Source organism: Mobula birostris, chromosome 8 (assembly GCF_030028105.1).
Source record: "Mobula birostris isolate sMobBir1 chromosome 8, sMobBir1.hap1, whole genome shotgun sequence".
Taxonomy (NCBI): Eukaryota; Metazoa; Chordata; class Chondrichthyes; order Myliobatiformes; family Myliobatidae; genus Mobula; species Mobula birostris.
In genome coordinates this window covers 57,219,287-57,244,118 of record NC_092377.1, presented here as the reverse complement: position 1 = coordinate 57,244,118, position 24,832 = coordinate 57,219,287, and the positions used below count along the sequence as shown (strand labels likewise).

Here is a 24,832-nt window from a genome sequence, read left to right as displayed (position 1 = left end):
CATGTCCTCTTGTATTGAGCAGTGGTGCCCTGGGGAAGAGGCGCTGGCTATCCACTCTATCTATTCCTCTTATTACCTTGTACACCTCTATCATGTCTCCTCTCATCCTCCTTCTCTCCAAAGAGTAAAGCCCTAGCTCCCTTAATCTCTGATCATTAAGCAGTCTCCTGCCTTTTCCCTGTATAGTTTGATACCTTTATTAATCAAGAACCTACATATCAACATCCACTTTGAATATGCCCAGTGATTTGGCCTCAACAATCGTCTGTTGCAATGAATTCCACACATTCCTCCTCATCACTTTTCTAAAGGATCATCCTTCTATTCTAAGCCTATGAGGGTCCTAGATTATTCAATAGGTTTCAATGAGACCCCCCCCTCTTTCTTCTGAACTCCGAGTACAGACCAGATGAGCCATCAAATGCTTCTCATATATTAATAGTTTTATTCCTGGGATCATAATCATGAACTTCCTATGGATCCTCTGCAATGCCAGCAAATCTTTTCTTAGATAAGGGGCTCAAAACTGCTCAGAAAACTCCAGTGTGGTTCATTGCCTTATAAAGCTCTAACTTTACATCCTTGCTTTTGTATTCTTGTCCACTCAAAATAAAAGCAAAAAATGCTTTTGCTTCCTTACCACCAATTCAACCTGCAAGTTAACCTTTAGAGAATCCTGCATGAGGACTCCCAAGTCCCTTTGCACCTATGATTTCTGAATTTGCTCCCCACTTAGAAAACAATCTATACATTTATTCCTTGTATGAAAGTGCATGACCATACATTTCCTCATTCATCTTGTCTTTCTTGCTTAGCAGACTTTAGCAGCACCTATCAAAAGGCCTTCTGAAAATCCAAGCAAGCAATATCTACTGATTCTTTTCTGTCTGTCGTGCCCGTTATCTCCTCAAAGAATTCCAACAGATTTGTTAGGCAAAATTTTAATTCAAGAAAACCATGCTGGTGTCCATCTATCTTATCATGTGCCTCAAAGTACCCCAAAACCTCATCCTTAATAATGGACTCCAACATCTTACTAACCACTGAAGTCGAGCTAACTGACCTATAATTTCTCGTCTTTTGCTTCTCTCCCTTCCTAAAGAGTTACATTTGCAATTTTCAGTTCTCAGTTCTCTGGAATCATTGCAGAATCTAATGATCTGTGAAAGATCATTACTGATGCCTTCACAGTCTCTTCTGCTAGAACACTCTGCAAGTCCGAGGTTTTGTGCTATTGGTAGTAGAATGCTCTTGGACAGCGAACCACAAAAACACACAGTCATTCTTCTGTTCTATTAACCATGGCATTAATTTGTTTGTTCCAATCCAATTCATTTGAGGGGATTCATTTGCAGTAGTATGACTGTATATCAAAGATTACATTGCCTAGCATGTGTGATGAATATAATACTAGCACCCACCAGCCTAAACCTGGGAACAGTCTTGGCACAGAATCTTGTGAGAATTCAGGACCACCATTTCTCCTTGATAAAATGACGATCATATAGCCTACTAAAATTTAGGTTGCAATAAATACTCTTTGGTTATATAGTAATCTTTTCATATTTAGGTGATGAATTAATCAACACAATAAATCAAAATATTAAGATGAAAACTTCCAGTCATGTAAAATTTAATATTAGAGACTTTAACTTTTTTATAACAGTAATAATTCAACATTAACTGCAGAGAAACCACAAGGAAATAACCTGTGCATTTAGCAGATCAATAGCAAGGCACAAGCCTAGTTCTCCTTCTTCTTCTTGTTTTATGGCGGTTGGCACCCAGCTTAATGATGCATTACCGCCACCTTCTGCTCCGGAGTGTACAATAGACTTACATTCCAAATTCCTTCACCCAATCATACACACATATATACCCTAACCTACATTTTATCCTCCCATCTTTGGCCATCCTAGTACCCCATTCCTGCTTATTCATCATATCCTATAAAAAACCCCTGTACAACTTAAGAAAGCTAAAAATACCCTGACCTGTGCTTTCTCACCCATGCCCAGCAACCCTTTTAAAGTAAACACAAAATACTCTGCAGATGCTGGGGTCAAAGCAACACTCACAACACGCTGGAGGAACTCAGCAGGTCGGGTAGCATCCATGGAAAAGATCGGTCGACGTTTTGGGCCGGAACCCTTCGTCAGGATCGTAGAGGGAAGGAGCAGAGGCCCTATAAAGAAGGTGGGGGGAGGGTGGAAAGGAGAAGGCTGGTGGGTTCCAGGTGAAAAACCAGTAAGGGGAAAGATAAAGGGGTGGGGGAGGGGAGGCAGGGAGGTGATAGGCAGGAAGGGTGAAGAAAGAATAGGGGAAAACACAATGGGTAGTAGAAGGAGGCAGAACCATGAGGGAGGTGATAGGCAGCTGGGGGAGGGGGCAGAGTGACATAGGGATAGAGGAAGGGAGGGGGAGAGAATTACCGGAAGTTGGAGAATTCTATGTTCATACCAAGGGGCTGGAGACTACCTAGACGGTATATGAGGTGTTGCTCCTCCAACCTGAGTTTAGCCTCATCATGGCAGTAGAGGAGGCCATATATGGACATATCTGAATGGGAATGGGAAGCAGAGTTGAAGTGGGTGGCTACTGGGAGATCCTGTCTGTTTTGGCGGATAGAGCAACCCTTTGAATGTGAATTCCTGCACCCCCAATTCCCTTGGATTGATTATCATCATCTCTCTCTATACCCCATACTTCCTGCAACTCAGAACTGCATATTCTACTGACTCCTCTTCCTGACATTCCTCACACAATCCTGTCTGGTGTTTCCCTATCATTTTCAATGTTTTGTTTAACGTACACAGCCCCAGCCTTAACCTAGTCCACACAGTTTCCTCTCTTCTGTATCCACTACCTACCCTAGTACCTGCAACACTCTTTTGTATTTGATGTAAATGCCTCCCTTTCCCCTCCCTGTCCCATCTTTCTTGGCACATTTGGTTGATTTTTTTCCCAGATTACACACTTAACCTCTGCTTTACTGATATTCATGTGCATTTCTGTATTTTCTTCCTTTAACGCCCTCTTTGCCAACTCATCCACCCTCTCATTCCCCTTCACCCCTACATGTGCTGGAACCCATAAAGATTTTACCTGACCTCCCAGATTTGCAATCCTTGTGACTGACTGAAGGACTTCATGAAGTATATCTTGCCGATTGTTTGAGTGAAAAGACCTTAAACTTGCTAGAACTGAGGATGAATCAAGCCTAGTTTATGAAAGGTTTCTATAGACATCAAGGTACATTACTGGTTACAAGATAATCCATGGAAACATATACTTCAAAATTAAGAGCTGGAGGAACTCAGCAAGTTGAGCAGCATCGGCAGAACAACGCTTTGGGTTAAAACACTGCATGAGGTTAGTTCAACCCGAGTACCTCAAGCAGACTGTATATTACTCCAAATTGTACAGACCGGAGAGGCAGAGCAAAAGAAGACAAATTATGCAAATAAAAATAATACTGAGAACAGAGTTGTAAAGAGTCCTTGAAAGTGAGTCTGTAGGTCATAGAATCAGTTCACAGCAGTGATAAATGAAGTTATTCACGTTGGTCAGAAGCCTGATGGTTGCACTGTTCCAGAAATTTGTGGTGTGGAATTTAAGGCTTCCGTAGCTACTGTCTGATAGCAGCAGTGAGTAGAGGGTAGTACTGGTGAGTAGACAGCTTCACCTGTGATGGACAGGGCAGTATCCACCATTCTTTGTAGCCTTCCCTGTTCCTGGGCATTGGTGGTTTCCATAATAAGCCATGATGCAACCAGTTAGGATATTCTCTACTGTGCATCTAAAAAAGTTTGTCTAAATTTTTGGTGACATTCTGAATCTACACAAACTCCCAAGTTTGTAATGACACATATGTGCTCATCCTACAACAGATCCTCTGACATGTTGACACCGAGGAGTTTAAAGCCAACGACCTTCACCACCTCTGATTCTCTAATGAGGACTGGCTTATGGACCTCAGACATCCTCCTCCTGCAGTCAATAATTAGCTCTTTGGTCTTGCTGCAGTTAGATGAGACGTTGTTGTTGAGGTGCCACTCAAACCAGATTTCTATCTCTCCACTATACACTGATTCATCACCACCGGTGATTCTGCACCAACAGTAGTGATATCAGCAAACAAATATGGCACTGGAGGTATACTTAACCACACAATCATAGGTGAACCTGTGCTGTTGATGAGTGTGGAGGAGATGTTGTTGCCAATTCATACTAACTGGGATCTGGCAGGGAAGAATTTGAGGTTGCCTGGAGAGGTACCAAGGACCAGGTTTTGGAGCTTAATGATGAGTTGAGAGGATGATAGCGCTGAATGCTGAGTTGTAATCAACGAAGAGCATCCTGACATATTTATTGGCAAAATTCAAAGTAAATTTGTTATCAAAGTACATATGTCACCATACATAATCCTGAGATTCATTATCTCATAGTAAATACAAAAAACACCACAGAATCAATGAAAAATTGCACACAAATGGAAGAACAACCAACATGTAAAAGACAACAAATTGTGCAAAAAATAAAACAACAAAATAATAAATAAATCAATAAATATTGAGAACATGTGTTGTAGAGTCCTTGAAAGTGAGTCCACAGGTCGTGGAAGCAGTTCGGTGCTGGGGTGAAAAAAGTTATCCACTCGCATTCTAGACTTGCTGGCTGAGGGGTAATACCTGTTCCTGAACCCGGTGGTGAGGGACCTGAGGCTCCTGCACCTCCTCCTGATGACAGGAGCGTGAAGAGATTATGGCCTGGATGGTGGGGGTTCCTTGCTGATGGATGCTGCTCTCCTGCGAAAACACTCCTTGTAGATTTGCTCAATGGTGGAGAAGGCTTTACCTGTGATGGACTGGGCTGTATCCACTACTTCTTGTAGACTTTTCTATTCAAGGGCATCGGTCTTTCAATACTAAGCCATGATGCAACCTGGTCAGTTTAATTTCCACTGTGCATCTATAGAAGTTTGTCAAAGTTTTAGATGACATACTGAATCTTTGCAAACTTCTAACAAAGTAGTAGCACCGTTCTGCCTCTTTTGTAATGGCACTTGCATGTTGGATCCAGGATAGATCCTCTGAAATGGTAACGCCGAGAAATTGAAGGTTAATGACCTTCTCCATCTGTGATCCCCTGATGAAGACTAGATCATGGAGTTCTGGTTTCCTTTTCCTACATCCAAAAACCAGCTGTTTCATTTTGCTGACACTGAGTGAGAAGTTGCACCATTCAGGTAGCTAACAGCCAGTCAATGTAAAAATGTTCCAGAGCTGGGTGAAGAGACCATGAAATGGTATTTGTTGTTGACCTGTTGTAATGACAGGAAAATTGGAATGGATCCAGGTCACTTCCTCAGGCAGGAGTTAGTATGCATCATGACCAACTTTTCAAAGCATTTTATCATAGTGGATTTAAGTGGTACTGTATGATAGTCACTGAGGCAGGTTCCATGTTCTTCCTGGGCATCAGTACAATTGATGCCTGCTTGAAGTAAACTGCCAAGATGAGAGTTTGAAGATGTCTATAAACACTCAAGCCAGTTGATCAGCTAAATACACTGTTTGGGCCAGATGCGTCCAGTGGTTCACCTCCTAAAGGATGCTCGCACATTATCCTCAGAGTCTGAGATAACAGGCTCACAGGGGTTGTGGGGATTTGTGAAGTTGCCTCCACGTTCTGTTGGTCAAGGTGAGCATAAAAGGCATTGAGCTCATCTGGGAGCAAAACCTCTTTACCACGTATGATGCTTGGCTTTGCTTTGTAGGAGGTGATAGCATTCAAACCCTGCCACAGTTGTCGAGCATCCTTCTGTAATTAAGGTTTAGTCCAGAATTGCCACTTTGCATGTGAAATAGCCACTTTGACCTCTTGAACTTTTCCAGATCATCAGCCCTAAACATCATCGATTTAGCCCTCAACAGATTACAAATCTTTTGGTTCATCCAGGGCTTCCAATTGGGGAAGACTGAATGATTTTGTGAGGACACACTCATCTATGTGTTTCTTTATAAAGTTCATTACAATAGTGGCATATTGATTCAGGTCGTATGATGAGTACTTGAACATGGTCAAGTACCCTTGAAAATGGAATTCAATCTGGATAAGTGTGAGGTGATGCATTTGGGAAGGACAAACCAGAAGGCTGAGTACGGGGTTAATGGTCGGTTACTTAAGAGCGTGGATGAAGAAAGGGACCTTGGGGTTCAAATCCATACATCCCTCAAGGTCGCTGCACAGGTCACTGCGCTGGATAGGGTAGTTAAGAAGGCCTATGGGATGCTAGGCTTCATTAATAGGGGGATTGAGTTCAAGAGTAGAGAAGTCATGTTGCAACTCTACAAATCTCTGAAGGGACCAAACTTAGAGTATTGTGTTTAATTCTGGTCACCTCATTATAGGAAGGATGTGGAAGCTATGGAAAGGGTGCAGAGGAGATTTACCAGGATGTTGCCTGGATTGGAAAACAAGTCTTATGAGGCAAGGTTAGCAGAGCTGGGACTTACCTCTTTGGAGCGTAGAAGAAAGAGAGGGGACTTGATAGAGGTCTACAAAATTATGAGAGGCTTAGATAGGGTGGATAGCCAGTACCTGTTTCTCAGGGCATGAATAGCAAACACCAGAATGCATATGTACAAAGTTAAGGGAGGGAAGTTTAGGGGAGACATCAGGGGTAAGTTTTTTTTTACACAGAGGGTTGTGAATGTCTGGAATGACTTGCCAGGGATGGTGGTGGAGGCAAGAACATTAGGGATATTTAAGAGCCTCTTGGACAGGCACATGGATGAAAGAAAAATAGAGGGTTATGGGGTAGTGTGGGTTTAGTACTTTTTTTTAGGATTATATGGGTCGGCACAACATCGTGGGCCGAAGGTCCTGTACTGTGCTGTAGTGTTCCATGGTCCAATCCACCGACCTGAAGCAGTTCTATGGCCATTCCTCTGCCTCCTATGGACCTCTGTTGTCCTTGCCTCTGGTGCCTTAGTCTTTAGTCTCTGCCTATTTGCAGGTAGGAGGAGGACAGCCATATGATCAGATTTCCAAAGGATGGAATGGTAGGCATTCTTGATGGTAATATATCAGTGGCGGACTGTATTGGATCATCTGGTGCTGTAGGTGAAGTGTTGGCGATAGCTGGGCATTGAGTTCTTCAAGCTAGCCTGATTGAAGTCTGCAGAAAGGATGTGAAAGGTATCAAGGAAGGCTGTTTCTTGTTTGTTAATCAAGACACACAATACGCTGACTGCTGGCTTGACATCTACCTTTGGCATGAGGTAAACAGCAATAAGGATCATGGCAAAGAACTCCCAAGATAAGTAGAACAGTCAGCACCGAATCATAAAATGGGAGGACAAGTTTTGAAACAAAATTATTCTACCTAAGTACCACAATTAGTTATCATGAAACAGACACTAATACCTAGATCCTTTTCTTATGTTGCCGTATGGTGGATTGAGAACCCCTTTGACTGAATTGTAGAGTGGGGGGTGAGCCATGTCTCAGTGACACAGAATGTTATATCATTTCCCTATAATACAGCAACCTTGGCCTCTGCCAGCACTATGACTAGGAGGAGCTTTGTGAATGGGCAGTGTTGCTTGATGAACCTTTTAGAGTTTTTTGTAGTAATCAAAAATGTAGATGACAGTAGTGCAGTGGTTGTTGTCTTTTTGAACTTCAGCAATGCCTTCAACTAGGTCCCACATTGTAGGCTGGTCTGGAAGGTCAGGTCCCATGGAATCCAGGGAAGAGTTGGTTCAATGGATTCAAAATTACGTCATACTGTAGGTAGAAAGCAGAGGGTGGTAGTTAAAGTTTTTTTCTCGGAATAAAGACTGGTGACTAGTGATGTGCCTCAGTGCTTGGTGTTAGGATCCTTGCTATTCTTTATTTATACAAATCATTTGGATGTGAATGGTCAAAGTTTGATCGGTATGTCTATGCATGGTACATAATTATGAGGTGGCATTGTTGACAGCAAAGTGGAGTGTGGAACAGTTAGACGAGTTGAGGGGTGGAAAGTGAAATTTATCACAGTTAAGTTCGAGGAAATGGATTTTGCAAAGTCTAACCAGCTTAGGACTTAAACTATAACTGGTAGGGTACTGGGAGCATAATGAAATTGAGAGAGTTTGGAGTACAAGTGTATAGTTCATTGAAAGCAGTATCACAGGTGGACAGAATGGTGAGAAAGGCATTTAGCCATCAGTCAGGGCACTAAGTATAGAAATAGGGACATTATGTTGCAATTGTGTAAGTCATTGGTGAGGTTGCACTTGGAGTATGTGTACAGATTAGGCCATCCTGTTATTAAACTAGAAAAAGCACAGAAAATATTTTATATGAGGCTGTTGCTAGGACTAAATGGTCTGAGTGATAGGTGGAGTTTAGAAAGATCAGTCTTTTATCCTTGGAGCATAAGAGAATGAGGTGTGACCTTATCAGGGTCTCTATACTCATGAAGTGGATGTTATCAATCTTTTCCTGGGGTGGGAAAAGACTTCTCAAGGGTAATCTAAGAATAAGGGTGATAGATTTTGGGTGATAAGGTAAAGATTTAAAAGGGAACTGAGAGGCAACTTTTTCCACACAGAGGGTTGCAAGTATATGGAACAAGCTGCCACAGGAAATGGTCTAAGAAGAACTTGGACAGGCACATGCAAGAGCAGGGTGTAGAGGGATATAGGCCTGAATACAGGAAACTGGGACTAAATAGTTGGGCGCCACAGTAGTCATGGACTCATTGGGCCAAAGGGCTCTTTGACTATCTTCAGCCTCACGTCTCCATACCCCAAGGTTAACTTGGACTCTGTTGTAATAACAGACCACTGTACCCTATGAAGTAGGCTAATACAGAGTTATGCAATGATTCAGAAGAGGCACAGGCCCTTTGATTCACAAAGTCCACACCAAACATCAACCACTAATCCAATATGAATCCTTCATTGTTTTAAAAAAAATTCCTGCATTCTCATCAACTTCGCAGATTCTGCCTCTTACCTGTACACCAAAGGCAATTGACAGTGATCAATCTTCTTACCAAATCTCTTATCTTTTTAGGATATGGGAGGAAATCTACATGGTCATAGTGAAAATGTGCAAATACCAAATAGACACCACCCCAGGTTAGACTGTGCTAAAATCTCCAGCACTATGCAGCAGCAGATCTACTAGTCAGAGTAATATAGCATGGAAACAGGCCTTCCAGCCCAATTAGCCCATGTCAACCACAACATCCTCCCTACTAATCTAAATTGCCCATGTTCAGCCTATAATCCACTAATCTTCTCCCTTCCAGGTACCTATCTAAATGACTCCTAAATGTTGCAATTGTACCAGCCTTGACCTCCTCTTCTGGCAAGCTTATTCCATGTTTTCCTACCCTCAGTGTGAAGTTACCTCTCCAGCCTCTTAAATTGCTCCCCTCTTATCTTGTATTTGTGCACCTTGGGGAATAGATTCTGCCCATATCCTTCATGATTTTATTCACATCTATGAAGTTCACATCTTCTACTGGCTGCGCCGATGTGCCAACCTTTAGTACAATTATACAAGGCAATGGTGAGAACATGCTCCCTGCATGGTCTCCCTGCATATAAAAAAATTAAGGATATGCTTTCTAGAAAGGGCGTGCAACAAAGATTCACCACACTGACTGCCCAGATGGCAAGTCTGTTGTATGAGAAAAGCCTGAGTAGGGTCAGTCTCTTTTCACACAAGGCAAAAGAATAAGGGGAAAAACTGCACTGAAATGTACAAAAGTCTTAACAACCTCAACTTTTGGCAGAAGAGTGTAAAGCAAGGGGTCGTAGTTGACTGGGTTTTGTTTTCTGTGAAATAAAGGAAGCTGGTGTGTTAAAATAAGAGGGTCGTTGTCAGAATCTTTTTCCCAAGGTGGAGGAAATCAGAAACAAGAGGGCATAGGTTTAAGTTGAGAGGAAGGAGTTTTTAAAAAGAGGATTTGAGAAGGCTTTTTTTTTTAATACACAAGGAGTGGTTGATATCTAGAACTTTCTGCAAGAGGTATTGATGGAATCAGACACAATCACTATGCTTAAGAGACACAGGCAGAAACTTAAGTAGGCAAGGAATAAAAGGATTTGCACTAGCTTTGGCAAACAGATTAATGCAGATAGACAAAAAGGTAATTGAAAAAGGCAATCATACATGGCCTCCTCTACTGCCATGATGAGGCTAAACTCAGGTTGGAGGAGCAACACCTCATATACCGTCCAGGTAGTCTCCAGCCTCTTGGTATGAACATAGAATTCTTCAACTTCTGGTAATTCCCTTCCCCTCCCTTCCCCTATCCCTATGTCATTCTGCCCCCTCCCCCAGCTGCCTATCACCTCCCTCATGGTTCCGCCTCCTTCTACTACCCATTGTGTTTTCTCCTATTCCTTCTTCACCTTTCCTGCCTATCCCCTCCCCCACCCCTTTATCTTTCCCCTTGCTGGTTTTTCACCTGGAACCCACCAGCCTTCTCCTTCCCACCCTCCCTCCACCTTCTTTATAGGGCCTCTGCCCCTTCCCCCTACAGTCCTGACGAAGGGTTCCGGCCGGAAACGTCGACTGATCTTTTCCACGGATGCTGCCTGACCTGCTGAGTTCCTCCAGCGTGTTGTGAGTGTTGCTTTGACCCCAGCATCTGCAGATTATTTTGTGTTTAAGGTAATTGAAAGGCTCACTTCGGTGATGTACAACTCTATGACACAACTTCAAAATAATTGATAGGCGATTTAGGATTGAAATGAGGAGAATTTTCTTCAATAACAAGACAGTAAACCTTTGGAATTCTTTTACCTCTAAGAATTGTGAAGACTTGTACATTCATTGTATTTAACACTGGGATGAATACATTTCTGGATATTAGAGAAATCAAGGGACAGAGATCAGTCAGAAAAGTGCTGTTAAAGTCAGAAATTGGCCATGACTTTGTTCATCACTCATGGAAAAATAACAAAAGTATCTATTAGCATATCTGCCAGTCTCAAATTCAAAATCAAATCAAATTCAAGTCTAATTATGTGAATACAGCCAAATGAAACAGTGTTCCTCTGGGATCAAGGTGCAAAACATACACAGCACATTCAAAATAGCAAGTAAAATAACATATTCATGCAAAAAAAACATATATTTAGCCAAGTCTTGAGCGACATGTCCTACAAATTCCCGGCATGTAAAGTTCCCAGCAGCGCACAGACACATGCAATCCAGCCTGTCATGCCACTGATCGAACACTGGAGGGCAGCACGAACAGGAGAGGCCAGCCCCCATCAAGCACAGACGCTGCACTACACTGCCCCCAGCATCTCATCTCCTGGACTCCAGCAGCAGGCAAACTTGTGGCCTGAGGCCTAGTCCTCAACAAACAGCACCATGCAGCTACCTCATCATCTGTCATTTCACCAAACAAGGGAAACTGGCCTGCAGCATCTTACACCATCAATGTCCAACAGGGTCTTGTGATCGCAAGAGAAACATCCAAGACAATCACCCACAGTTACGCTGCACACCACTTTCATGCACAAACTCCGATGCCTTCCTGTAGCAGGCAGCAACACGGTCTGCACCCAGTCCAGCACCTCTGCCAACGAGCAGTTTACTGTTGGGGTAGATCTGCAGTTTCTTAAGTTCTCAAGAGTCCAGCATTGTCTTGCTATTGTAGAAAAGACTTAAAGAAACAAACACCTTTGGTTGGCCCCCAAGAGGCCACTGCGTTTGGACGCTGTCATCTTACTAGAAGTTATCTGTTAACCCATTCACCTGTCTGGAATTATTTGGTTGTATGTTATTTGTTTAGTCAAGCGAGACCAAAATTCACTTTAGGATGTCTGTGGGCATTTATTTGAAAACCAGCTCTACATATTATTTGAGAGGTTGAAGATCCGATAGTACTGATCATTCAGTCAAGGCTAATTCTGACTTTACCTTGCTGATGAAGTAACTCAAGATAGTCAGGCTTAGCACATGGCAACATAAACATTGAAGCATATCCTAGGGTTGAGATAATTACACTCCAACATTAACTATATGAAATTCAACATTAATTTAGTAATATAATACACTGCTTTAATTACCTTGTGATATATCAAATCCCCCGTTTGACATTCCTTCGGGAATAAATCGCCATTGAAATACAGAGTGATCGGCACCACCTGTACTCATTACCCATTGAAAATCATAGGACCAACGTACATTAGTCACATGAGCAGAATGTCCAACATATTTACGGAATTTTGCTCCTAAAATGAGAAAGATGATTGTGCAGAAAAATGCATATTATGTTATGAGCATCTACTGCATTCTTTTTACAATACTGTTCTTAAAGTGCTTAGAGCCGTAGGAACAATAATAATCTAAAACTAGAAGTCCGTTAAAAGTACTCTAAATATTTTTAGTTATAACAATATCAATGGTAAGAATGTAAATGAAACAGATCATGAAAATTTAACAGTTTTATAATTGAAAACACCTAATCAAACACCCTTTACAAAAGCTATTCACAACTATTTATACTTCTAATAAATGTACAGAATATTGTGAAGAATGAAAACTTAATTATGTAAGAATTTAATCCAATATATTTATTTCGAAAGCTTATTCTGAAGTGAAGCAATGCCAAGAATTTCACATTATTTCTTTCAAAGTTTGTTTACCTATTAGATCCTGTCATTTTTCCCATTATTGTTTATATTGAATCAGGTTACTCTGGGGTCAGTTACCCAGCGGTTTGGAGGACAAAAATAATGTTGGTTTTAATACATTATTAAACATTATTTTAATACCAACATTATTTTAAACATTAAACAGCTAATTAACTCCTTTCATTCCTGTAAAATAATACCAAAAAATATATAAAGACAACAAGAGCTGCTTAGACTCATCTCCCTTCCCAACTATCAGTCCACAGTCCTGGGGTCACAATACTTCAGGAGGTTAATGACCTGCGTGATAGGGTGTCTGTTTGAAAACTACACGAATACTGAAGGATTATAATTCCTTCTGGTTATTGAACATCTGAGTTTGCATGATGGCTAGAATTATTTTCTCATGATCTGTGAATGTGTAAGACTGAATTTTCATGGTGTTAAACAACTCTTATTAATTGCAATTTTAACAAATTCTCCAAGGTCAGATGTCTGACAAATTAGCCCAAAATACACAGATTTTCCTCTCTCATCTTTCATGAATTATAGATAGAGACTTCCTGATCTAAAGAGTGATTGTCAAGTTTGGCAGTGCTTTAGGAGATTATGCAACATTGCATTATTCTCACGAATTGCCTTTAAAAAATATACTCTCCTAAGAAATGTCACATAAATACTATTGTTTTCATCAGTACTCTTATTTTGCTTGAGAATCCAAACTCCTGATCTAGTATTACACTACATGGCATGTTCAGCATGCTCTGCTGTAACAGATAGAAAATAATTATTCAGCAAAAATTCTTTAGATCCTTATTTTCATTTACAATTGTAGGGTTCTCAGTAATACTCATTGTAATGTTAATTGTTAAGGCTGACAAAATGGCTTCTCTGTACTATTAACTGCTGAGTAAGGGGTTCTCTGTAGCAGCATGTTTGGGTTATAATTAGTGATAACGGGACTTGTATTCATTTGCTAGCCAATGGAAGTCACGTTATTCTCTCTGTATGTGTGGGAACCAGAGGAGAAGCGCGGGCTTTTGGGGTCGAGGAGAAGAGAAGAGGTCGGACGTGAGTCGAGCGCTCTGGTAGATCACCGGGAGTAATCCCAGCTGAGGGTCGACGCAGTTCGGAGAGATCGAGGGGAGGAACGGATGCCGAATTTCGTGAGCTCCAACGAATTATTTGTGCACAGAACTGATAAAATTTACTGATTTGGCACCTTTATTTTATTTGTTTCTACTAACCCATCACTGAGAAATAATTATAAAGTGTAATCACTTACTTGCCTATCGTGTACTGTCTGATATTTTATGTTGTGGGCTTGTACCTGGGTGCAATCACACAGTATCCACACCAACGCAATTACAGAGTTGGTGGGGTCAACGCCAGTTTACCCTAGACGAACGGGAGTCAAGTGGGGCATAGTCGCTATACAATATTAACACTCACTTATTTTTTTATTTTTCTAAAATGTTGATTTCAATGTTGATTCCTTGCTTGCTCTTTCTTTCCCAATCCTAATGACAAATGATTACATAACTCGCACTAGAATTTTAAATTGACCAAATGTTCAGCTACATTGCTTTTCATATTAAGTCATAAATTTGGTGTTTGCTTCTTCATTCCACCTCCTCACAGTGGGCAGCAATTACTTTCTGCAGTGATAGTGAGGAAAAAAGTGATTCAAGACATTAAGTTTAATGTAAACCACTCACTGTAGCAACCAAATACCGAACTTACACTTTCAATGTGTTTGCCTCATCACTAAACTCTTCATCCTGTTCTTTCAAGAATGGTCATCCATTTCACAATAATTCTATGTTACTAAGGATTTTTGTAATCGTTTGTACTGCAGTTTTTACTATTTGCTTTCTATCCATAGAACATGGAATGTTACAGCCCAGCACATGTCCTTTGGCCACGATATTTTGCTGACTTGTTAATCTACATTAAGTTCAATCTAACCATTCCCTCCCACATAGCCCTCCATATACCTATTTAAGAGTCTCTTACAAGTGCCTAATGTATCTGCCTCTATTACTACACTTGACAGCGCACTCCATGCACCTACCACTCTGTAAGAACTTCACTGACATTCCTCCTATATTTTCCTCAAACCACCTTAAAATTGTGACCCTCGTATTAGCTACGGTATTGCTGTCCTTAGGAAAATCTCTGACTATCCACTCTTATCATCTGGTACACCTCTATCAAGTCACCTCGCATCCTCCTTTGCTCCAAAGAGAAGAGTCCTAGCTCATTCAACCTCTCCTCATAGGACACTCCTGCTATATTTTCTCCAATCCAGGCAGCATCCTGGTAAATCTCCTGTCCCATGCACATTCAATTCTACCTTGAAAAGGTAATTAATTGAGGATTTTAAGGTGATGTAAATGGAGACAGATAAATGAGGGGGAAAAGAAAAAAAATAATGCTGACACAATGAGGCACTGACCCAAAGGCTAATGCAAGCTCAAAGAATACCACCTTGTCTTCCACCTAGTCATATTATAGCCCTGGGGATTCACTGAACATTATAATTTCAAGCAACCAGCCTCGATTGTGTCAGAACTTGCCAATTGAAATGTAAGGCCAATAACTCAATTTTTTTCTCATGATGCTGCCTCAATTTCACTGTTAATTTCAGTGTTCTCTTTTAGTTCAGATTTTCAGCAACTATCATATCATGTATCTTACAGATACAAAAATCATTTGCTTTCATGGCTTTTATTTTCAGCTCCTTCAGACACATCAGCTGCCAATAATAAACTTCCAGCACACTCCTTCAGTTGGCATTGACACTGACTCTTCACTTCAGACCAGCTCTTCGTTCAATTCATCTGCAAACAACAGCACCCCACCCCCCAGCATCCTATTTTCAAAGCAACTTAATTCAGGCTCCTTTCTGACTCTTTTCAGTTCCAAGTTAATATTTCTTTAACCTGAAACTCTATCTTTGTTTTTCTTTCCACAGGTGCTGACTGAGCTATAGAGATTTCCCAGCATTATTATTTTAGATTATCAGTATATTGTTGGTGGGTTGGGAGTTGTGTCATAACACCTACTGCTTATTTAAACATAAATCAAAATCCCTTCCTTCCACACTTTCCTTTCAGTCATAAATTCAAATTGTTAATCCTTTGTTCATGTGGTAATTTGTGCTCAGGTTACATAAGTCATCAGAACATTGCTTCATATTCACAGCATGGATTCAGAAAGGGCAGGTCCTGTTTGACAAACTTACTGGAGTTCTTTGAGGACATGATGAGTGCAGTGGATAGAGGGGAACAAGTGGATGTCGTATACTTGGATTTCCAGAAGGCATTCAATAAGGTGCTGCACAAGAGACTTATAAATAAGATAATGGATGCATGGAGTCAGAGGAAGTGTATTGGCATGGATAGTGGATTGGTTAACCAATAGAAGGCAGAGAGTTGGTATAAATGGGTGTTTCTCCGGTTGGCAGTCAGTGGTGAGTGGAGTGCCACAGAGGTCCGTACTGGGCCTGCAGCTGTTTACCATTTACATTGATGATTTGGGAGAGGGGACTGAGTGTAGCATAGCAAAATTTGCTGATGACACTAAACTGAGTGGAAAAGCAAATTGTACAGAGGATGTGGAGAGTCTGCAGAGGGATAATAGGTTAAGTGAGTGGGCCAAGGTCTGGCAGATGAAATACAACATTAGTAAATGCGAGATCACCCACTTTGGAAGGAATAATAGAAGAGCAGATTATTATTTAAATGGTGAAAGATTGCAGCGTGCTGTTGTGGAGAGGGAATTGGGAGTGCTTGTTCATGAATCGCAAAAAGTTGGCTTGCAGGTACAACAGGTTATTAAGGCGGCAAACTGAATGTTGGCCTTCAGTGCTAGAGGGATTGAATTCAAGAGCAGGGAGGTCATGCTGCAACTGTACAGGGTACTGGTGAGGCTGCACCTGGAGTACAGTGTGCTGTTCTGGTCTCCATACTTGAGGAAGACCTGGAGACTGGCTTTGGAGGCAGTGCAGAGGAGGTTCACCAGGTTGATTCTGGGGATGAGGGGGTTAACCTGTGAGGAGAGATTGAGTCGCCTGGGACTATACTCTTTGGAGTTCAGAAGAATGTGAGGGGATCTTACAGAAACATACAAAATTTTGAAAGGGATAGACAAGATAGAAGTAGGAAGGTTGTTTCTATTGGTAAGTGAGACTAGAACTAGGGGACATTGCCTCAAAGTTCAGAGGAAAAGATTTAGGACAGAGATGAGGAGAAGCTTTTTCCCAGAGAGTGGTGAATCTGTGGAATTCTCTGCCCAGGGAAGCAGCTGAGGCTTCTTCACTAAATATATTTAAGATACAGTTAGAGAGGTTTTCACATAGTAAGGTTATTAAGGGATATGGGGAAAAGGCAGGTAGACAGAGCTGAGTTTATGGACAGATCAGCCATGATCTTATTGAATGGTGGGGCAGACTCGATGGGCCGGATGGCCTACTCCTGCTCCTATTTCTTATGTTCTTATATTCTCTTTATCCAGTGAAATTGCTGTTCATCACTATGTAATAAGAAAATAACAGAAACAAATTTCGAAAGAAAATTGAAATAGGAAAAGCATGAGGATCTTTTAAATATGTCCTATTAATGTTCATATAAATTGATGTTCATATCTCGAATAAAGTGAAGAAACAGGTTTCTTACCCTTCTTTAAACAAGGAAACCTGAAGAGCTTGACCAATCCAAAGTCATCACCAGACACAAGAGTAGCACTGCTAAAGTTCGCATCCACAGAATTAATATCCATGATGTCTGTATACTTGGGCCAAATTCCATTTACTTCAGGTCCAATTACACAAGTCCAGGTAGCCCAATGAATGCCTTTTATTTCATCTTTACTTGTTAAATGCTTTCCAGCTTAGAAAGATATTTGGTACATTATTACAGAAAATGCCATGTCATTGCTTAAAACATCTACTTTATAAATGTTAGCAACAGAAGCATAATCGGACACTCAGTTTCTAGCAATTAATTTTTATTTCAGAGTACAGAACTACAACTCAAATTGTAAATACTAAAATGCACATCATATGAATTACAGTGCATCACAAATTCAAAATTCTTATATTTTACTCAAATACTGAGCAGAATCAAGCCATTTCTAAAAGCTATTTTCTAACTTTCTGTCATAAGCTTAAGAAAAAGTCACTTGCTTAAGGTAAAAATAAACACTGGGAATATTTTGTCAAACTAGGCAAGTATGCAGTTTTCACTTTGTTTATAAAGGTAGCAATCGAGACATGGGATGCAGTTATCCATCTTGGAGAAGGAACATTTCACCTCCATTTAAATCATTCTCCCACACAGAAATTAGAAGCTTGATTTGTAGATAGTCACCACACCTCAAAAGACATTTCCAACAGGCCACCTTCCATATGAAATACTCTTTTCAGATGCTGCTTAACCTGCTGTTTCCAGCATTTTGTTTCTTTTTCAGATTGGCTGTAAAGTGCTTTGAAATATCCTGTAATCATAAAGGACAGTATAAATCCAGTCCTTTTTTTGAACTCCAACAGTTGCTGGCCATGTTTCAAATAATTCAAGAAACGTAATGACAAAATGGAGACTAAGCCACTCAGCTACAAATGTAACTCTTTGAAGGGGTATTCCTTAAAAGTCAGATGGACCTAAAGCAACATTTTTGTCAATTGCAGCCTATCATTACTATTATGATTAGTAAACGCCTTCCTCCATACCCTGGTACAGGTTTCCCCCGCTATCCGAAGGTAGAGCGTTCCTATGAAACGGTTCATAAGCCGGAATGTCGTAAAGTGAATAAGCAATTACCATCTATTAAATAGGAAAAATTTTTGAGCGTTCCCAGACCCAAAAAATAACCTACAAAATCATGCCAAATAACACATAAAACCTAAAATAACAGTAACATATAGTAAAAGCAGGAATGATATGATAAATACACAGCCTATATAAAGTAGAAATATTTTTCTGCAGCACTGTCTAGTGCAGCGAAAATCTCATGGCAGCACTCTCGGCAGAAACACAGCGCAAGCGCTCTCGGCAGAAACATTCTCTCCAGTAACCTTTAAGCTATGAAGCTGCCAGATCATACCAAATAACAAATCATACCAAATAACAGATAAAAATACACAGCCTATATAAAGTAGAAATAATGTATGTACAGAGTAGTTTCACTTACCAGAATTGGGAAGACTCCAATAAATTGCAGTTGTGTCACAGTTAAACACTTGCTTATACGAATAACCACCTTCTGTAATTATTTTCTTCAGTTCTGCTGGGAACTTTTCGCCAGCTTCAGTATCAGCCGAAGCACTCTCTCTGGTGAATGTTAAACTATGAAGTTGCCCTCACCTCAGAAACCGATCAAGCCACCCATGACTACCTTTAAATTCCACTTTCGCAACACTTTCATCACCATCGTCCAGTGCTTTCTGTTTCAGTTTATTAAAAAGACTGACTGATTTCTCCTTAAGTATAAGAAAACTTAACAGAACACCACACTTTGTACACCCATCAATCCACTCAAGCAATAGACTTTCCATTTTATCCATTATTGGATGCTGACTAAGAGAGGCTACTTTGCCACGAGCAGAACCAATAGCAACATCAGCAGCTTTCAAAATTCTTTCTCTCTGCATATAAATAGTGCGAATGGTGGATGCAGGCAAGTTCAACGCACAGACAATGTCCTTACTTCATTCACCATGATTGAAACGCTTAATTAGGTCTACTTTACGCTAAGTGTAACACCCTTACGAGCTCTTTTAGGCTTTTCCGATACCTTAAAACCCACCTTGCTAACGGATGCACAAAATAAATCGAGATAAAGCACGTGTTTAAGCAATGCCGGCTAGAATGCAGTCCCGGCGGGAGGAGCTTGGCTGTTCAGGTGCGCTGCCTTTTTTCGTAACAGTGAAAACATCTTCTGTTAGCAAAAACAAGTAACTAATGTAGGTCTTTCGTAACAGCGAGGTGTCGTAAAGCAAACGTTCGGAAAACGGAGGCCACCTGTACTTGATTCCAAAGTAAACAGACCAATTAAAACACAGATCTTTATCTGCCTGCCTCTCAATTGTCTCAACTGTTATTCTTTTCCCCTCCCAGTCAGCAAGATCCAATGGCTATCACAAAGCACAGCTCTTTGCAGCTAGTTGTCCTAATGATCACAATTGTAGCACTTGAAGGAAGCAATCCTACTCAATACTAAAATAGCCTATCAGGTAATCCAGTTATCCTGATAATCCATCATAATTTCCATGACTGTTGAACACTCCCTCTGTAGGAGTATAGCCATGTTCTGGCAAATAAGCACCTTACCTCTGATTTCCCTTTTCTCTCCAAAATCATTTGGTGTATTATACGTTACTAATTCTGTGGTTTTTTTTTGTCTCAGCTGCTGTGTTTATTTGAATCAAATTACTTTTCCCTCCTCAATTCAGTCAGAAATAAATGGCACAAATGATAACTTCTGTGACAATGGCCATGGACCATGATTTCTCCTCACTGCGCTTGATCTTCTCCTAGTTCTGAAAGGTAATTGACCGAATTGCCTTCTCACTCCACATATGACTTGTTGAGCAGTTCAATTATTTTCAGCTTTTTAAACAGGCTCTGCTGTTTCTCTCTCTTTTTGGACCTCACAGTAATAAGACTAATAAGTGTTGCACATGTGGAAGCTGGGGCAAATATAGAACTTGAAAGCAACAAACAGACTCAAGTGAAGTCCAACAGGTGGATAGACTCGTTGCATGTATAGGCTCACAGTACTGGGATATGATACTATTACAGAAAGATGGTGGAATGGTCAAAGACTGTCAGCTTAATATTTCAGGATACAGGTGCTAAAGGAATGAGAAATGGAGCAAAGAGGATTCGAAATGCATTTTCAGTTAGGGAGAACATCACAGTGGTACCTAGAGAGGACATTCAGGGGTGGGGGGAAAGGAAGCATCCAGTGAAACCACATGGGTAGAAATTATAAGGAGTGATTACATGGATAGGATTGTACTATAGGGTCCTCAAGAGTTAGCAGGAATTAGGAAAGCAAATATGTACTGTAGCTAAGTCAGACTGCTGTTGGATAATAGAGTTGTAATACTTGTTAATTTTAACTTATAATAAAACTGACTGGGACAGTCACGGTACCAAGGGTGAATCAGAATTATAACTCTATCTCCAGGGAAGCTCTCAAGCAGTATGTAGACTGTCCTTCTAGAAAAGGAGCAACATTTGACCTCCTATTCAGTCTTGAAATGAGACTGGGCAAGTAGCTGATGTGTCAGTACCCCACCCACCTACCAAGTTATATGCTTTAACTGAGCAAAGGAGGGCATTCTACCAACTCCCAAACAAACCAGTGGAAGATAGCTGTATTACAAAATCCATTTAATTCTGGTTTTAGGATACAGGTGCTGCTGTTTTACAATAACTAGATTAGATTAGATTGGCTTATGAGGACACGCAGTCCTCTTTTATTGTCATTTAGTAATGCATGCATTAAGAAATGATACAATGTTCCTCCAGAATGATATCACAGAAACTCAAGACAAACCAATACTGCAAAACTGACAAAAACCACATAATTATAACATATAGTTACAACAGTGCAAAGCAATACCATAATTTGATAAAGAACAGGCCATGGGCACGGTAAAAAAAAGTCTCAAAGTCTCTTGAAAGTCTCATCATCTCACACAGACGGTTGATGGAAGAAAAACTCTCCCTGCCATGAGCTTCCAGCGCTGCAAACTTGCCAATGCAGCACCCTGGAAGCACCCCACCACAGTCCGACTCTGAGTCTGTCTGAAAACTTCGAGCCTCCGACACCGAACACTGAGCACCATCTCTGCCGAGTGCTTCGACCCCGGCTCTGGCAACAGGCAATAGGCAAAGCAGAGGATTTGGGGCCTTCCCCTACGGAGATTCTCGATTGCACAGTAGCAGTAGCAGCGAAGCGGGGCATTTCAGAAGCTTCTCTGGATGTTCCTCCGTGCTTCTCACGTCTGTCTCCATCAAATCAGGATTGTGCACAGTACCTACTTACAAATACAATATCATTTCGGAGCAGCCACATGCGCTGCGTCGCGCTGCCATCTTCTCCTCCCCTCATTTAAATCTGCATTTGCACAGTTTGTTGTCTTCTACACTCTGGTTGATCTTTCATTGATACTGTTACAGTTACTGTTCTACAGATTTGCTGAATAAGCCCACAGGAAAAAGAATCTCAGGGTTGTAAATGGTGACATATATGTATATTGATATTAAAATTTACTTTGAACTTGGTAAGGAAACTGCCCTGAAGAAGGCAATGGAAGATCAATTCTGTCAAAAGATTTGCTAAGAACAATCATGGTCATGAGACCATGATTGCTTACTTCATACAATGTGGCACATAATAATGATAATGATGATAAATTGTATTTGCCTCCATCATGCCTGCTGGCAGCTCATTCCAGATATTCATCACTTTCGATATGCAAAAATTTACTCAAGGTAGAAAAACTTGAGTTAATGAAAAATAGGAACACTGGGATAACTCAGGAAATCCCACATACAAATTCTGTTAAATTATCACATTAAAATTCTAAGCTGTGTAGTTGAAGTACTGAATCTCTGCATGGTTGATCATTGTCCTTGGGAAAACTGTACTGTGCCACTGGATTCCTCATGGAATCTAAATCAGAACGTGCAAATTTCGACATGTTTTCTAAGCACTTAGATAGAGGGCCGGCTGCTGAACTCCTGTTAAGTCAAATTTCATGCAAGTACAGCAAAAAACAGCTGTTGCTGGAAATCTTAAGCAATACACACAAAATGCTCAGCAGGTCAGGCAGCATCTATGAAGGGAAATAAACAGTCAATGTTTCAGGCCAAGACCCTTCATCAGGATAGCTGTTGGTGGAAAGACCAAATACCAAGTCAGTATTTTTTTGTCTGGGAGATTGTTTTTGAACATCAGTAACAAATATAAACAACCACTCTCCTTAGCATTTTTACAGTTTGTAACCCAAGGCAAGCTCTCCTGGCTGTCAAATTAATCCTGGCAGGAAGATGTGCCACTTTCACCAGAAAGACCCTGAACTGCACTGGGGCTCACGTTTCAGCTAGGAGCCAGATTGAAAGGAAGACTGCAAACTGGGACTTGCTCCAGTTAATAGTGGGTTTTGAGGACAGGTGATCACAGAGTTTGCCAGATGATGGAAGATTGTTCAAATATAATTCACCAATACACATGTCGGAAGATAAACAATGCATGAGCTTATAGGGGTCATTATGCCAGCAAAAGTTACATTTTGTTCAAATGGAATTGTATCAAGTAGAAAGTATATTTGGAGTCATATATTTATCAGTTATTGAAAACCATTATTTCACTGCTTTTGTTTCAAAAAGTAACTAATTTTTACATTCTAAAATTAAATAGTGATAACATGAAATCCAAAATAAGGGCAAAATGATTTGTACTTACATGGCATTTTGTAAAACAGTCTTTCTCCAGCACCATCATTGACCTGAAGATGTTTGCTATCAATGGACCAGTCAATATGTGTAATAAAACTAGATGACTTGCTGCATTCACCAACTTTCTTGTATCGCTGTGAAACTGCGTAGATGTCAACTAGACCATCGTTCGAACTAACAGCAAGGTAAGATCCATCTGGACAATATTTCATTTCATGAATTACCTCTTTTCGGTCTTTAATGTGGACCACCTCTGTCATATCTCTGCAGACAATCCAACACAAGTCATTAAGTATGTCCACTCAAGAGCTGCAGTCACACTTTGCATCAACTATAATCTTTTTCTACCAAGTTGGTATTCATCATTCTATTAAAGTATCTTAGCTATCTTCAAGAAAAATATTGTTACCAATTACTGTTGGATAACTAGAGTTTTGCATTTTTCCAGTTAACTGTTCAAGCATGATTAATTAAAGAAATGCATTTCAAGCAACTGCAAATTTTTAAATAGTTAGCCATGAGACAAATCTCATATTTGAACACAATTCTCATTAAATTCACGTTACATCTTCCCAACAATGATAGTGCTTCAGCAGCTGAAGTCCATGGACATAATATTCCACTCCATTCTTCATGCCGAATTATCAATTTTGAATTAATTCAAACAGCTTTGCACCCTCTGGGATGTGAGCTATTATTCCATAACCACACAAAATGCCTGCTAGTGCCTTAATTTCATGATGCTCAGTTCTGGCAACAACATGGTTTTGTTGCTTTTATCATATTTAAATATTGTTATAAACAGAACTAATTCTGATGAAAGGTCATTGACCTGCCAAATCAGAACATTAACAGCCTTTATTCAAACATTATTGAATGGGGCATCAGACAGCCCTGGTATTAAAGGGATTAAGGGGATTACAGTACAATGGTTGAATAAAATATGCATAGTATGTCAATCTAAATGTGTGTCTCACCATTGTCATAGACATCATCAGCAAGTGTGTGGAGAACTGTGCAGCAAAGGAATCGGTCAAGGTGTTACCAAACTGGAAGCCATGGAACTGGTAGATCCACCTCCTATTGAAGTTCAGTAGCACGGTAGTGTATTGGTTAGCACAATGCTTTACGGTACCAGCGACCTGAGTTCAATCCCTGCCACTGTCTGTAAGGAATTTGTACATTCTCCCTGTGACTGCATGGGTTTCCTTTGGATGTGGGTGCTCCAGTTTCCTCCCACATTCCAAAGTAGTACTAGTTGGTAGGTCAATTGGTCATTGTAAATTGCCCCGTGATTAGGCTAGGGTTAAATTGGGGGTTACTGGGCAGCACGGCTCAAAGGGCAAGAAGGGATATTCCACGCTGTATCTGGATGGATGGATTGATGGATGGATAAACAAACAAGAATTTGAGGAACCTCAGTAAAACTATAAGAAATGCAAAGAGACAGTACCAATCAAGTACAGATCAGCACCAGTTGTGGCAGGATTTACATGCCATAAATGGGCTACAGAATGAAGTCAGGTAGTCATTGCCTTCCTGATGAATTTAACATATTCTATGTGCATTTTAAACAGAATGGAATTGGAATGTCACCTTCTGCCATGGCAGCCACCAATGCACTATTGTAACTGTTAGGTCAGTCTCCCAGAGAGTGAAGACGTGGAAAGTATCTGCCACAGTTGTTGTTGTTGGCTGTGT

At 40.6% G+C, this 24,832-nt stretch overlaps 1 protein-coding gene across 4 annotated transcripts in view; it reads right to left on the bottom strand.

The window, feature by feature from the left end:
- The window catches only part of LOC140201322 (echinoderm microtubule-associated protein-like 6), a 378,640-nt gene that overhangs the window by 186,094 nt on the left and 167,714 nt on the right, over nucleotides 1-24,832 (bottom strand). For all 4 annotated transcript variants that reach the window (XM_072265210.1, XM_072265207.1, XM_072265209.1 and 1 more), the window contains exons 9-11: nucleotides 23,139-23,395; nucleotides 17,339-17,551; nucleotides 12,093-12,257 (exon numbers count right to left, since the gene is read on the bottom strand). In XM_072265210.1, coding sequence (XP_072121311.1) covers nucleotides 12,093-12,257; nucleotides 17,339-17,551; nucleotides 23,139-23,395 — 635 coding nt within the window. The remainder of the gene's footprint in view (nucleotides 1-12,092; nucleotides 12,258-17,338; nucleotides 17,552-23,138; nucleotides 23,396-24,832) is intronic.